The sequence below is a fragment of the Lampetra planeri genome, chromosome 18 (genome assembly GCF_965212315.1).
Source record: "Lampetra planeri chromosome 18, kcLamPlan1.2.h2, whole genome shotgun sequence".
NCBI classification, from domain to species: domain Eukaryota; kingdom Metazoa; phylum Chordata; class Hyperoartia; order Petromyzontiformes; family Petromyzontidae; genus Lampetra; species Lampetra planeri.
The window spans coordinates 9,577,560-9,590,287 of record NC_136124.1 but is presented as its reverse complement, the minus strand read 5'-3'; the positions used below and the strand labels follow the sequence as shown (position 1 = coordinate 9,590,287).

General features: G+C 45.6%; 1 protein-coding gene across 2 annotated transcripts in view; it reads right to left on the bottom strand.

The window, feature by feature from the left end:
- LOC144723627 (tyrosine-protein phosphatase non-receptor type 14-like) overlaps positions 1-12,728 on the bottom strand; it is an 87,294-nt gene that overhangs the window by 36,061 nt on the left and 38,505 nt on the right. Inside the window, exons 6-10 of one of the 2 annotated variants that reach the window (XM_078602506.1) lie at positions 10,983-11,070; positions 6,852-6,940; positions 5,344-5,397; positions 3,325-3,412; positions 379-461 (exon numbers count right to left, since the gene is read on the bottom strand). In XM_078602506.1, the coding sequence (XP_078458632.1) occupies positions 379-461; positions 3,325-3,412; positions 5,344-5,397; positions 6,852-6,940; positions 10,983-11,070 (402 nt within the window). The remainder of the gene's footprint in view (positions 1-378; positions 462-3,324; positions 3,413-5,343; positions 5,398-6,851; positions 6,941-10,982; positions 11,071-12,728) is intronic. The other variant, XM_078602507.1, reaches the window with a different exon arrangement.

The window sequence follows — 12,728 nt, the reverse complement described above, 5'->3', positions numbered from 1 at the left end:
ACATGTACAAATCTAATAAAATTATTATGTTTGTAATCTAATGCATGCATGTACGCGAGCTTAGTAATCGATATTGCTCGATAATATTAATTGACTATGAATCTACGTGTAGTTCATTAGTTATTCCATCGTCTCATTATAATCTTTCTCCTCTATCCTTTCTTTTGACATTTTACTCATTTGCATTTTCAGATGCTTTGGCATTTAGGTACAAAGTACCGTGCATGCTAATACTTGTTATTAAAATTTTGTTCTTTTATTCAAGAACCCAGAATACAAAGTAGATTCCGAAGAGGCGGTGGGGGGGGGGGGAAACGCGCGTAACTTCTAATAGCCGACACCGCTACGCTTCCCACAACATCGGCAGCCACAACTTACATGGTGAGGTTTTTGTTCAGCGTGTAGAACTTGTGACGCGCCTCGATTACCCGCGACAGGTACTTTGCGGTCTCGATGTCCTCCTGCAACAGACACAAACGTTTGCCTGCGTCAAGTCTGCTTGCGACCCCTTGCTTTGTTTACAAAAGGCGCCGAGGGTCTTTGGTGCGAGCGAGCCCGAGACGGACGCTCAGTCCGCAGTCGTCCTGTGCTACGGGCGATGTTACTCACTTTGTCGTGCAGGCCACAGGTTACTCGGTAAGAGTTGTGCAGAGTGGTCATGAATGTACAACCGTTATTAAAAAATCATAATTATGAAGTGGTGGTGCGACGGTGGCAAGATGTTAACTACCTTGCCTGGTATACAGGAGGCCGCGGGTTCGATCCCAACCCTAACGCCTGTATATTTGGAGTATGCATGTCTCTCCCAGTGGTCGCGTCGATTTTTCTCTGGTTCCTCCGGTTTTTCACTCGACATTTAGAATCAACATGCGTTTAGAGTATTTGACTGCGATAAATTTCCACGTGATAAGCCACTTTGTTGAGCTACCATTTGTGGTCAGGTCGCTTCTAAAACAGAGTTATATAGCTCAGTGGGCCCTACCTTGTAAAATAAAAAAAAAAGTTTCATAGTTTAATAGTTATAGCACTGAAGTAAAAATCCAGCCACACCCAAGTTTGGCCACGACCTAACACAGGCCAACATGGTGAGGTCTGGTCAAAAAAACCCCATGACTGACATGACACGAGGCCTTAATCCAGTGGTGGATTAAAAAAGAAAGATGTAAAACCAGAGCACAATCCGAGCTAGGTCGATTACATTATATATATGTCTAAAGACAAAGATCCCCGATTATAGCATTTAACATATTGTTGGGGTAAGTGCTACAGCATTGCCCCAACAATATGAAGGCCGACACGGCACACAAGGGGATGGATGTCCCAACTGCCTTTGTCTCCCCAGTGATGATGTTTGCACACTGCACCAGGTACTCATTTGAGGCAGAGTTGACCTAGGGGAGGCCTAGGATCAGTACATATAATCTTCACTGGTGTTGGCCATGAACGGGAATGGAACTCGGGTTGCCGAGTTCATAGCGCAGGGCACTAACCACTACACTACCCATCTTACACATATATATACATATATACATACACAATTGGTGATATGAATATATAATCACACCAGTCTCATCTCGATAATCTTCCACATGTTTGCAATGGCATCGGCGACACGGATCATAACAACATTTGGGAGCCCATCTTGGCTGTGACGGTTTCAAATTCTTCTATTGAGTGCTGCTGAAATTCACTTAAGCCATTTGGTTAAACAAAAAAATACGTAAGTATAGAAAGGATGCATTGCTCAAAATTCAAGTTCAGCAGTTCAAACTGGCGAGTGATTATTATCATTTCATATTTGATGATACCTTCAGGGACACTCTGAATAACAGCCGGTTCTACAGCAACTTGACGGATCATGGATAAGTCTGCGGTCTGCAAAAAGCACCCACTTACAGTGAAGGTGACCTTTAGGTGACAGTACAGCAAATATGTTTGTGAACTTTAATTGCAGAGTTTAAGTGTCCACGCCTTGTACGTGTGGAATCTTTCCAAAGATTCCAGCACCAAAACAAAAACACTCAACATGCTAAAAACAAAACCCATACCAACAGCAACTGACCAGGGGGGGAAGGGGGGGGGGAGGAAGGGGAGGGGGGGGTCTTACCACTAAGTGAAGTAATCATGATGAAATAAAGAAAGTAAAGAACTAATCACTGTAAATGCTTTTAACTTGGTCACACTGGCAGATGGTGTACCAGAGGTGCAATATCAGAACGTACCTCTTAAAAAACACATACACAAACGCTACATTCCGCCGCTAATGGAAGAGGCATGCATGCAGCTGTAAGCATTAATCACTGGCTGTTCCACTCACTAAAGGTTGAAGCGCCCACCCACCCCCCCTGCTGTCTCGACCACCAACACAAACAAAAACGACGAAACAATCTAACCCACTACAAGCCACACGAAGTCGGTACAAAGCACGGCGCCCGCATGCGCTGCCACAAGCCTCCCAGTGTGCGTTATGTCCACGGCACGCCGCAGCGTGCGGTCACATTCCCGCGGCAGCCTATCATCTCCGCAACGTGTGCGTGACTGTCGCCGCCGGAATGCTGCGGGTAACTCCACGTGTGGGTGCAACTGCCGAGAACTCTTTTTTTAAACGTGGCGACCAACGCAACCGCCATCGCCGCGGCCAACAACAACAACAACCGTATTTGCAATCTGGGAGAATATACCGCAATTCTTTTGGCGTGTTAAGTTCTTGGAATCATTTTTTGTTTCTTTGTCTAATCTTCCGTGCAGGCGCCGGAAACAAGCGGAGGTTTGTGTTGTGACGGTTTGAATCGGCGCTTTCAGTTCGTGTTGCAGGGGTAATAATTGCATTGGAAACATCTACTCTGGCTGGGAGCTCACTCGTAGTTGAAATGCTAGGGATTGACGTTTGGTTTGCGATCAAATCAACCATAGTTTTTTTGCAACAGAACAATCGCAATCAGTTCGGGGAATCAAGTCGACCCAGAGGCTGAATCTGAAGGTCTCTAAGTTGACATTTTTATCAATGCCACTAGACGGTGCATTGTTCCTCTCTGTCCAACATTTGGAAGTCGCTCACTCTACTCTCCCTATAGTCGGTATATCCCTTTACCACCAGCCTCCTGTGCAATCGACTCCCTGCCCTTGTTTAAGGCCAGGTGCAAGACCTTCCTATGTTTTCCCTTTCCTCTGCCGAGCATGGACTTGCCACCCCCTCTCTCATTAAAACAAACAATGCCCACCGTTTCTGTGCCAGCGTCTTGCGAGTTGAGAAAACCGGGCTCTCGTCGAGCGAGACGCTGCATAAAATCCTCGAACTTTGTGCGCGCTGCGTCGTTCTCTCACCAGCTGGTAATGCAGGCTCTCCACACGGCCGGTGAGCTCGATCACCAAGGCGGACTTGCTATGAGACACGTGCGAGATGTTGCTCCACCTGCGCGTCGAACAAATAGAAAGCAGCGGACGCCGCTCGGTGACTTTCCAAAGGCAACAACGTTCGCGATCTTAGTTTTTTTAAACTATAAGCTATTTTATTTTATTTTACCAGGTGAGGCCCACTGAGCTATAAAGCTCTTTTTCATAAGCGACCTGGCCACAAATGATAGCTCATAGAAGTGGCTTATCACGTGGAAATTTATAGCAGCCAAATACTCTAAACGCATGTTGATTACTGTGGAGGGAAAAACCGGAGGACCTGGAGAAAAATCCACACGACCACGGGGATAACATGCAAACTCCAAATATACAGGCGTCAGGGTCGGGATTCAACCCACGACCTCCTGTATACCATACTCTTTGGTTCTTTCGGTGAAGTCACGTAGGTATAAAATAAAATAAATTAAATAACGACGTTTCGGGCACAACCCAAGTGCCCATCATCAGGTGGAAATAATTGCTGAAGTGGGCAAAACGTCGTGATTTAATTTATTTGATTTTATACCTACGTGACTTTACCGAAAGAACCAAAAAGTATGGATTCCTGCAGTCACAAAAGCTTCAAATCCTGTATATGCAGCATGATCGCCACCACGGCGATCATGCTGCAACAACTCGACGCCAAGCCGTCGACAACTTGTGCAACTGATTCAATAAAAGGTAACCGCAGACGAATGAGCATTTTGATCAATGTTCAATTTCACCGAAATGGAATTACGGAAAAGGACAACAACCGAAAGCGCAAAGCTTAAAAATCAGCCATCAGATTTGGGAGCTTTATCAGATAAATATGCTTAAACAACAAGTTGCCAAATATCAAACACATTTTAAAGTGTAACATATATGCAGTGTGATTGTAAATTCAATTACCACAAAAGTGACCAAACATATACTTTAAAACAAGCGTACAATGCTCCGTGTAAATGTACAGCCCTTGTCACAATCATCTGTCAAGATGAGGGTCTCACCACGCCGGGCAGGATCGTGGGGAGGGGCTTTATTCGACCATACTTCACCATGCTGGTCAGTGCGGCTTTGGTTGAAGGTGGGGGAAGGAGCATTAGCCATAGGAACATAAAAGTACAGTGCAACAACTGATTTTGCTGCAATGCCTTCTGCTGCCCCACCACGTAGCCATGCAGCCCAAAACACCTGTTTTATGAATGTCTGTAACCAATTCAAGCGCTATCCAAGATCAGACACACCAATCATATCCTGTATAATTTGGTCACAGGCGAATGCTGCATTCACTTAACATTTATTTTTCCCTCTGAGATCAAACAGTCATGATAACATCATTGACTTGAGTGTACTTTAAACCACTGCCATGGCAATGTTGAATTTCAACCAATTGCTCTCGGCCGCCAACAGAGAAGAAAACAAGCCCGACACTGAGCTGAGCAGGTAAACAGACCGCTCGGGCTTTGTTCCCGTCACGGCTTGGCTCTGGTTTTGCCTCTTTCACGTGGCTCGGCTCACGCTTGAACCGGCTCAGCTGTTGCTCTCGGAAGATGCTCGAGCGGCTCAGCCCTGGCTCGGCTCAGGCTCAGCTCACGGTAATTCCCAAGCACGGCTGGGACCATGCTCACAGGGCAGCTGAAAGTTGAGCGTGACTTTGAGTTCGTCTTCGCTTGAGCTACTACAGCCAATGCTCAGCCGAGCCGTGACTCATAATACGGGCGCCCCCAGGCGTTACTGAAATAATAACAATAATTAGAAATTTTTACTATTACGATTATTTAATCCTTTATGAGAAGCTTCCACGCGATCGCCCATGGGAGCTGCTTGTAAAAAGCCCCTGCGGATGTTTTATTATGGTTTTTGTGTGATAGGAAAGGCAAGATAAAGCCTTCACTCGACCGAGTGGCCAACCCTGGCAGGAGCAAACGGAACAGCACACACACCAGCATTCTCACCCTCATTACTCACTTCCGACAGGGAAAGCGTGAGTTTGGGTCTTGCGGGCGCTTAATCGTGGTTTTTCTACCGAGAAATATAAAAGCAAGACGTTTTAAAATAGTGGCTAGACATTGTGAAATGTAATAACACAGTGTAATTCTAACTTTAAAAAAACCCACAAAGGAAAATGGTGATGGAAATTGCACAAGTGAAACTATATATTCACCACTGACTGAACGGATATATGCAGAGACAGGAAGAACACTCAAATTATTCGCAGAGAGGCCAGGAATCTACTTTCTCGACTGCATACTAAAGGCACCCCCTGTTGTTCTTAGCTGCTGTGTGTGTGTGTTCACCGCTTGATATGTAACCACACCTCTAAGTTGCTAGATTACAGGCATGAGCTACCACATCCATTATACAGGTACATGCATGCATGTGTTTGCATTAAAAATGGTGTTTGTTTTTACATCTTACCCTGGTCACATTACAATTGTGCTATCAGCATCCTGTCATTGGACAATGAAACTTCCACTCGGACCTCTGCAGCTTGCAGTGAATCGCAATGTGTCAGATAAAATGGGCCCGGAAGATGACATCACAGAACTAATTCTGAGTTCACTTCAAAAGGCATCTTCATACACACTAGGATTATGCCTTTTTACACACCCCGCGAAGAGGGTTCACTGTACGTCAAACAAACTGCAATGTTGAAGTCTCACAGATGGAATTTAGTCCAATTTAGTGAAAAAAACATTTTATTTTAATTTGGTGACCAGGCCTGAGACCATCAAATTGCTGCACTTAAGAGCCCAATGTAATCACAGGTGTCTGCCCAGATCTAAACAAAAAATGTCACTAAACTTTTTATTATACCAGGGAAGGCCCATGAGAAGTGACCTGGCCATAGATGATAGCTCAACAAAGTGGATTATCAAGTGGAAATTCATAAAACGCATGTTTCTAAATGTGGAGGGGAAAAAAACGGAGGACTTGAAATCCACACAACCACGGGGAGAACATGCAAACTCCAAAATATACAGCAGGTGTCAGGATCGGGATCGGACCGAGGATCTTCGCTGTGCCAGTTCAGTACTTTGCTGACCCCTAAGGTCACCCAACCACCTCTTGGGGTGTTCACTGGTAACTTGGTCTAGCCCTCTTACGATATGCAACTCTTAGTTTAAGTTTGGATGGCACAGTGATAACACATGTGCCTCACAGCAAGAACGTTCCTGGGTCCAACTCCCAATTCGGGCGACTTTCTGCATGACGTTTGTGTGTTCTCCCCCCCTCCCCTGTTCTGCGTGGGTCTCCTCCAGGTTCTCCAGTTTCCTCCCAACGCAAAAAAACCCGTAATATTGCTGATAAATTTCCTGCAAATTATTAACTCGGGATTACACATAGCAGCATCGTCCCAACCAAACCACCCCTCCCCCTGCCCCAACTACTGCGAACACTTGGCAGGACCCTCCCTGAAAGACGCATGAGACTGAGAGAGACTGAAAGAAGAGAATCCAGGAAACCACCCCGACCTGAACGTGACGGGAGGTTTTTCGTTCCGGTGGCGAACAAACACTCCGTTGTAGGAAGTCCCCAGCAGAACGTCGCTGCCGGATGTGTCCTGCAAGAAGATATGGCTGTCAGGTTTGCACAGCTATTCGTTGACGAGAGAAAAATAACACAACTTCATTTTCACTGGCGAGGAGTTTTGCTTGACGACTTAAAAAGCATGCTCAGCTCCGGTAGGCAGTAAGCAACGTACAGCTGTCCGCACACCGATCACTGTACAGCCACTGTCTCTCTGTCAATCCGTCACCTCCTCTACCGCTACCGTCACACGACCGTAGCGCAGATTTCTACAACACAGTTTACGTGTGTTTGGCTCTCGTCTGCACTGCATCCAGCGGGTTAAATGCAGCTCAGCACTGGAAAAGCTCACGTAGCCCGACTCAATTCTAGAAGCTTGTCAACTCTCGCAAGCTTAGCCTTAATCAAGGACGTCTCGAGCCTCCGCTTGGCGAACGCGAAATAATATATAACATGGTAACTTTTCTCGGCCTCATTTTAAGCATTTCTGACAACACCGCAAAGGGCAAGAGAGCCAGAGAGTTAAAAAAAAAAATTGCGTGACATTTCCACTGCTGCAGCCACAAGCGCAGAGGTGAAAATGCCACAAGCGCAGAGGACCCCCCCACCCCTCAACGAAGGGGCCTTGCACGAGCCGCGCCTCGCTGCCATCGAGGTCCTGTGTGACCACTCGGCGCCCTCGGCTCCAAACGCCCAAACCGTCACATCGTGGCCAGAGGTCAAACAGACGTGACTAAAGGGGAGAGCACGATGGAGGGGAGATGGTGAAGTAGGAGGAAAAAATTAACCCGTAAAAACAAAGTTTTTCACTATAAATCTTTTATATGCGTGTTCAATGGGCCACAACCCAGCCCACATTGGTCTTTGAAATGGGCGGCTAGAGTCCTCTCGTCCTCTGGCTTGAGATGGCTGCCACCTATGGGTCAGATGATTGTCTGCCACCATTAAGCAATTGGTAATTAAATATAAAAACATTTTCCTAAAAGGTGTAAAATTTTTGAAAAAAATTTTCACGAAAATACATTGTCACGCACAACGAGTCTGTGTGCAAAATGTCAGCTCGATTGGATCACGGGAAGTGGGTTAAAAAACGACCGAAAGATTTACACGGTCGTAAGCAAGCAAGCAAGCAAGTGAACTTAGTATAAAGGATTCAAAAAGGGTACGTGGAGCGGAAGGGTGAGCAGCGAACAATCACACTTACGGTGCCGGTATAATTAGAGCTGGAACAATTCGCCAATTAAGTGGGAGCTTCATCGACTATGAATTGTAAAGGACTGCTTTATTTAGGTCGATTACTCTGGCCCCTTTTTAAAACGGCAACCCCACCGGTAATAGGCGCCACAAGGACTAGAGTCAAACGGAGTAAAGAATTTTATTGTTTTATTTTTATTATTTCCCTTCTACGTGACTTTACCGAAAGAACCAAGAATATGAATCCCTGCAATCACGAAAGCTTTAAATCGAAATTTAGAGTCAAACTATTAATTAACCACTCTGCCCGGTCCACGCAGCTATTATGAACGTGAATGCTCAAGTCATTTTATGTCAATTGTTTGAGCCACTGAATTCAGTCGGTACCAGAGCAGTGGACACGTTTTTTCCCCTTTTGAGAAAAATGTAGGACAGCAGCAATGGCTTCAGAGGGCTCTATATTCAATTGGCTGATGTGCCTCACTGATGGGACTTGGTAGATGAGCGAACACATGAATTATTCATGTTCCCTATTAAGAAAGGCACTCGCTAAAAGTAAGCATTGCTCGTAATAAGTGAGAGGATGCGCACAATTGGACATGCACGTTTAAAAATAAATTAGGAACACCGCTGTATTAGCATTGTTTAGGTCTCTGCGTTATATAAACGGGAGCTATACGTGGGGTTACAGTTCCCCACTGCCATTAGAAGAGATACAAATCATACTAAAAAAATGAATGCATAAATAATTAAGCCGTCAAACGTCTAAATATAATTGTGTTTTTCATCACTTTCCATAGCAGGCCACTTATATTGCTAGGCAACAACCTCCAGAAATCACCGCTAAAATTGAACACATCAACATTACACATCGCCATTATCAGTGCTGCACTGACGTAGCATGCATTGTACACGTTCTAATTTGCTCGAATTCACAACGAGCTCTACTCAACTGCTGCAGTTGGTTCCTCGTGGATCGCTGGAAAGATACAACACACGTCGCAACGTGATTGGAAACGGCTGAAATGCCCTGCCTGTCCAGCCCCCTCTGCTATTATTCTGTCATCAGCGTTCCTTGTAAACGTATTTATTTTTTACTTCTTTAAGAGGGGGGAAAAAAGGCTTTTTCCCAAACTGTATCCCGTCGTGCTGTCAACATCATGTTACGAGACGAGGAATAAGTTCGCATCTCTCGCACAACCTCTCATGTTTGAGAATGACCCGTGGAAGCGGACACCACAGAGCTACCTCCGAGTTCTGTTCCAGTGGGGCCTGGGCAACCACTGCACTTTTCCACCCCACTCTACACTGTGGGCAGCAGATGGCAGTGTAACTAAATCCACTGTTGTACTGCACAATGTTCCATACGTCTATGCTCCCGGCCTTTACCAACTGACATTGACCAGCGTGGTGAAGTAGGTTCAAATAAACCGCACGACCAAATGCAGTGAGGGCAGGGCCCTTCATCTATTATATTTTAATTAGGATTAATCTAGCGCCCTTTCCCGGGTGCTTTACAATGCAAGTCGACAGTGGTACACACAGGGGGCAAAAGAGGAGCAACGGGTGGGGTGGAGCAGCTGTCATCCAGCAGTGAAATGACAAAAAGAGGGCAGCACCCATACAATATTAGGCATTTTAAAAGGACATTGAAATAAAGTGAAACCCGAACCTACAGAACAAAAGCACATGGGTTAGAATGCATTTGAGCCACAATGAAAAATGCACCTACGCGCATGGATAGAAGCCAGCGTGGGCACTTGATGTCCTTAGTAAAAACGAAAAGACCTAAAAAAATTGTAATTAGACTATGTACCAAGCTGGCTATCAGAAGCAAGTTTGAAAGTAATTTTCAAGGGCCAATGCCATCGTGAGCTCCTTTGGCATCGCACCAATGTGATTGCTATTGCCGGTAACAACAGGCTTACGTTATGACATGAAGTGCATGGTGGGAGCTGCCTGTGTTAAACCAACACATTTCATAATGCACTGGGGTAATTCAAATCACCTAATACAACTGTGATTAGGGAGGCGATTATGCAAATCAAAAGACAATGGGGAATTTTCCTTTTCCAGAAAAGTGATTCATGTTTTGTCTTTCCCCACAGTTTCCACCGCCATTGTGCCACGAGGCAAAGACTCAAAACTGTCCAAAACAGCAGCGCCTTGGAGGGCAGCCCATGGAAAGTGATGTCGCAACAACACAAAAACTGCTTCAGAGATCCCTTCAAGCGACCTTCACTTCATGCACACATTAGCGCAGGGGTCGGCAACCAAAATAACAAGAAGAGCCATTTCTTTCCAATTCGGTACAAAATTCAGTATTTCAAGAGCCGCAATGCATCTGAGTACATACTACTCACGTACATATCGTCAAGAAGCAACCCGTAAAGAGCCGCATGCGGCTCCGGAGCCGTAGGTTGCCGACCCCTGCACTAGGGGGAGCATTTTCCCACATACACTGCTACACTTGAGACGATTGTCGCACGCCAGTCTAGCAGATATGTTTTTTTTTCCTCTCTCTCCCAGAGCTGGAAGATAATGTCGATGGTGTATTCTTTTGCGTGCATTCACTGGCGAGACTAACATAAACTCACTACAACGCTTGAGAACTAGCTTTACCGATGGGTGGCTACCCATCTGCAAATCCAGGATTTCTCAGCAGTGCTGGGCTCATTGCCCCTGAGCCAACCGGCCACATCTTGCACGTTTCATTAGTAACTTGGTGTCGTAGCCCTCTGTCGCCTCAAAATCTACGCGACGCATTTAAAACCGTCGCGACCTCAATGGACGGACGCTCGCTTTTTGAGAACAAAATAAAACGTAGGCGTTTTTTTTCGGGCTGCGTTTCACCGTCAACACATGGTCCCATCCGGCCTCACCTTGGCTGAGAAGCTCTCTTCCCCATAGCCCTCCAGCTTCTCTGCCTCCTGGATGTACAACAGCTCTGCCTCCGCTGGCCTCATGCCTCTGGGAGGGGGGGGGGGATATACGGACAAAGTCAGTCACACGAGCTGCCCGAGAAATGGTTTCTCCCGGAATAAGCTCCCTGCAAATCCCTTCAGAACACCCACTGACAAACAATGATCTTAAAATGGTCCCAGAATAGTCGTACAAGCTGTCCTATGACCAGCCATGGCCGAGGGCTCCATTATGTGCTCCCAATATACAAGTGCAAAAGTCGCCCCCCCCCTACCCACCCACGGTCTCACCGAGCTGATAAAATATGTATGCTTTGTGGGAGAGTTTTTTTATTCAGTGAGCAACAAGGCTTCCCAGTACAGAGGACCTTTTATATTTAATTTATTCATTTCGCTTTGCGCTCATGCGGCTAACGACCTCACACCCGCGTGCAAATACGCCTGTAAATACGCCAGGAAATATGTTTAATCCACGCAGCGTTATTCACCGATTAGAGAGACAAGAAATTTGCACGCACCGCATACAAGCTTGCCTATATCATGCCACACAGACGACCAGGCTGGTAAAATATAACTGAATGTTCAATTGCCTCATGAGTCATGCTTGCCAAATATTGCACAAGCCCTGATATTTTTTTTCATACTTTCCACCTCTGAATTTCATTTGGGAGAGACTATGAAATTGATCGCTTGCTTTGACTGCAGGCTTAACCTTGTTCAGTGAAGGATTCTTCTTCAAAACTTTGTTCGTACTTGCCACAAGCAATGCACGAGTAACAAACAAAAACCCTGATTACTGTAGCAGTGCGATGCATTTACAGATACCCCACCAAAATAACAGCTAAACAGAGAACAAAACTGCATTTGAATTCAAAGCTTCGACCACATCTTTCTGAGAGATCCGAATCCGCTCGTTAAATATTTTTAACGCAATCTCTCATCCGTAAAATTAAAATATGCAGCCGTTGCTTTTTCAAGATGAGATCACCTGCAGAGTACAAAAAGGGTCATGATAAAACAGTGGGGTGTCTACAAATGGATCGCCGTGTTAATCAACATGTAGACACAATGGTTGTACCTTGCAGTATGTAGACCACTATACTCCAAAGGCAGACAAACGTCTACAAATCACAATCAGGATATGTATTTGTCCTGGAGGAATCTGATGAGCTATAAAGCTCTTTTCACAAATGTTCAGTAGAATGAACCTGACAACAATGGCCATTACTTTCTCTCTCTGCACTCACCGCGGCCCACAATACCCACTCCCCTACTCTTTCTCCAACTCTCCTCCTCCCTCTGATTGCAGGCTTCCCCCCAAACAAACATAGGCACAATGCAGCGAGGGAGGTGAGAGATTCGCTTACGGGGGTCAAAGATTAACGGAACGGTGAAATCGGCAAGCAATGTTACGGCACCACTCAAGTAACTCATAATAAAGGTGTTTGGGTTAGCTCGCGTTATTTAAAAATGTGTCGTAACCCTCCACCACCCGACACGGCCAATCAGCAAAAAAGTGTCATGTTGACAAAAGACAAATAGTTCACTAGTTTAGCCCACCGGTGTGTTGAAGAGTGAAACAACTACATTTACAATTTTAGAGTACGACGTTTCGCTGGTAATTGCATCCAGCATCATCGGGCAATTCGCCACTCTTCAACACACCGGTGGGCTAAAGTAGTGAACTATGTCTTTTGTCAACGTGAC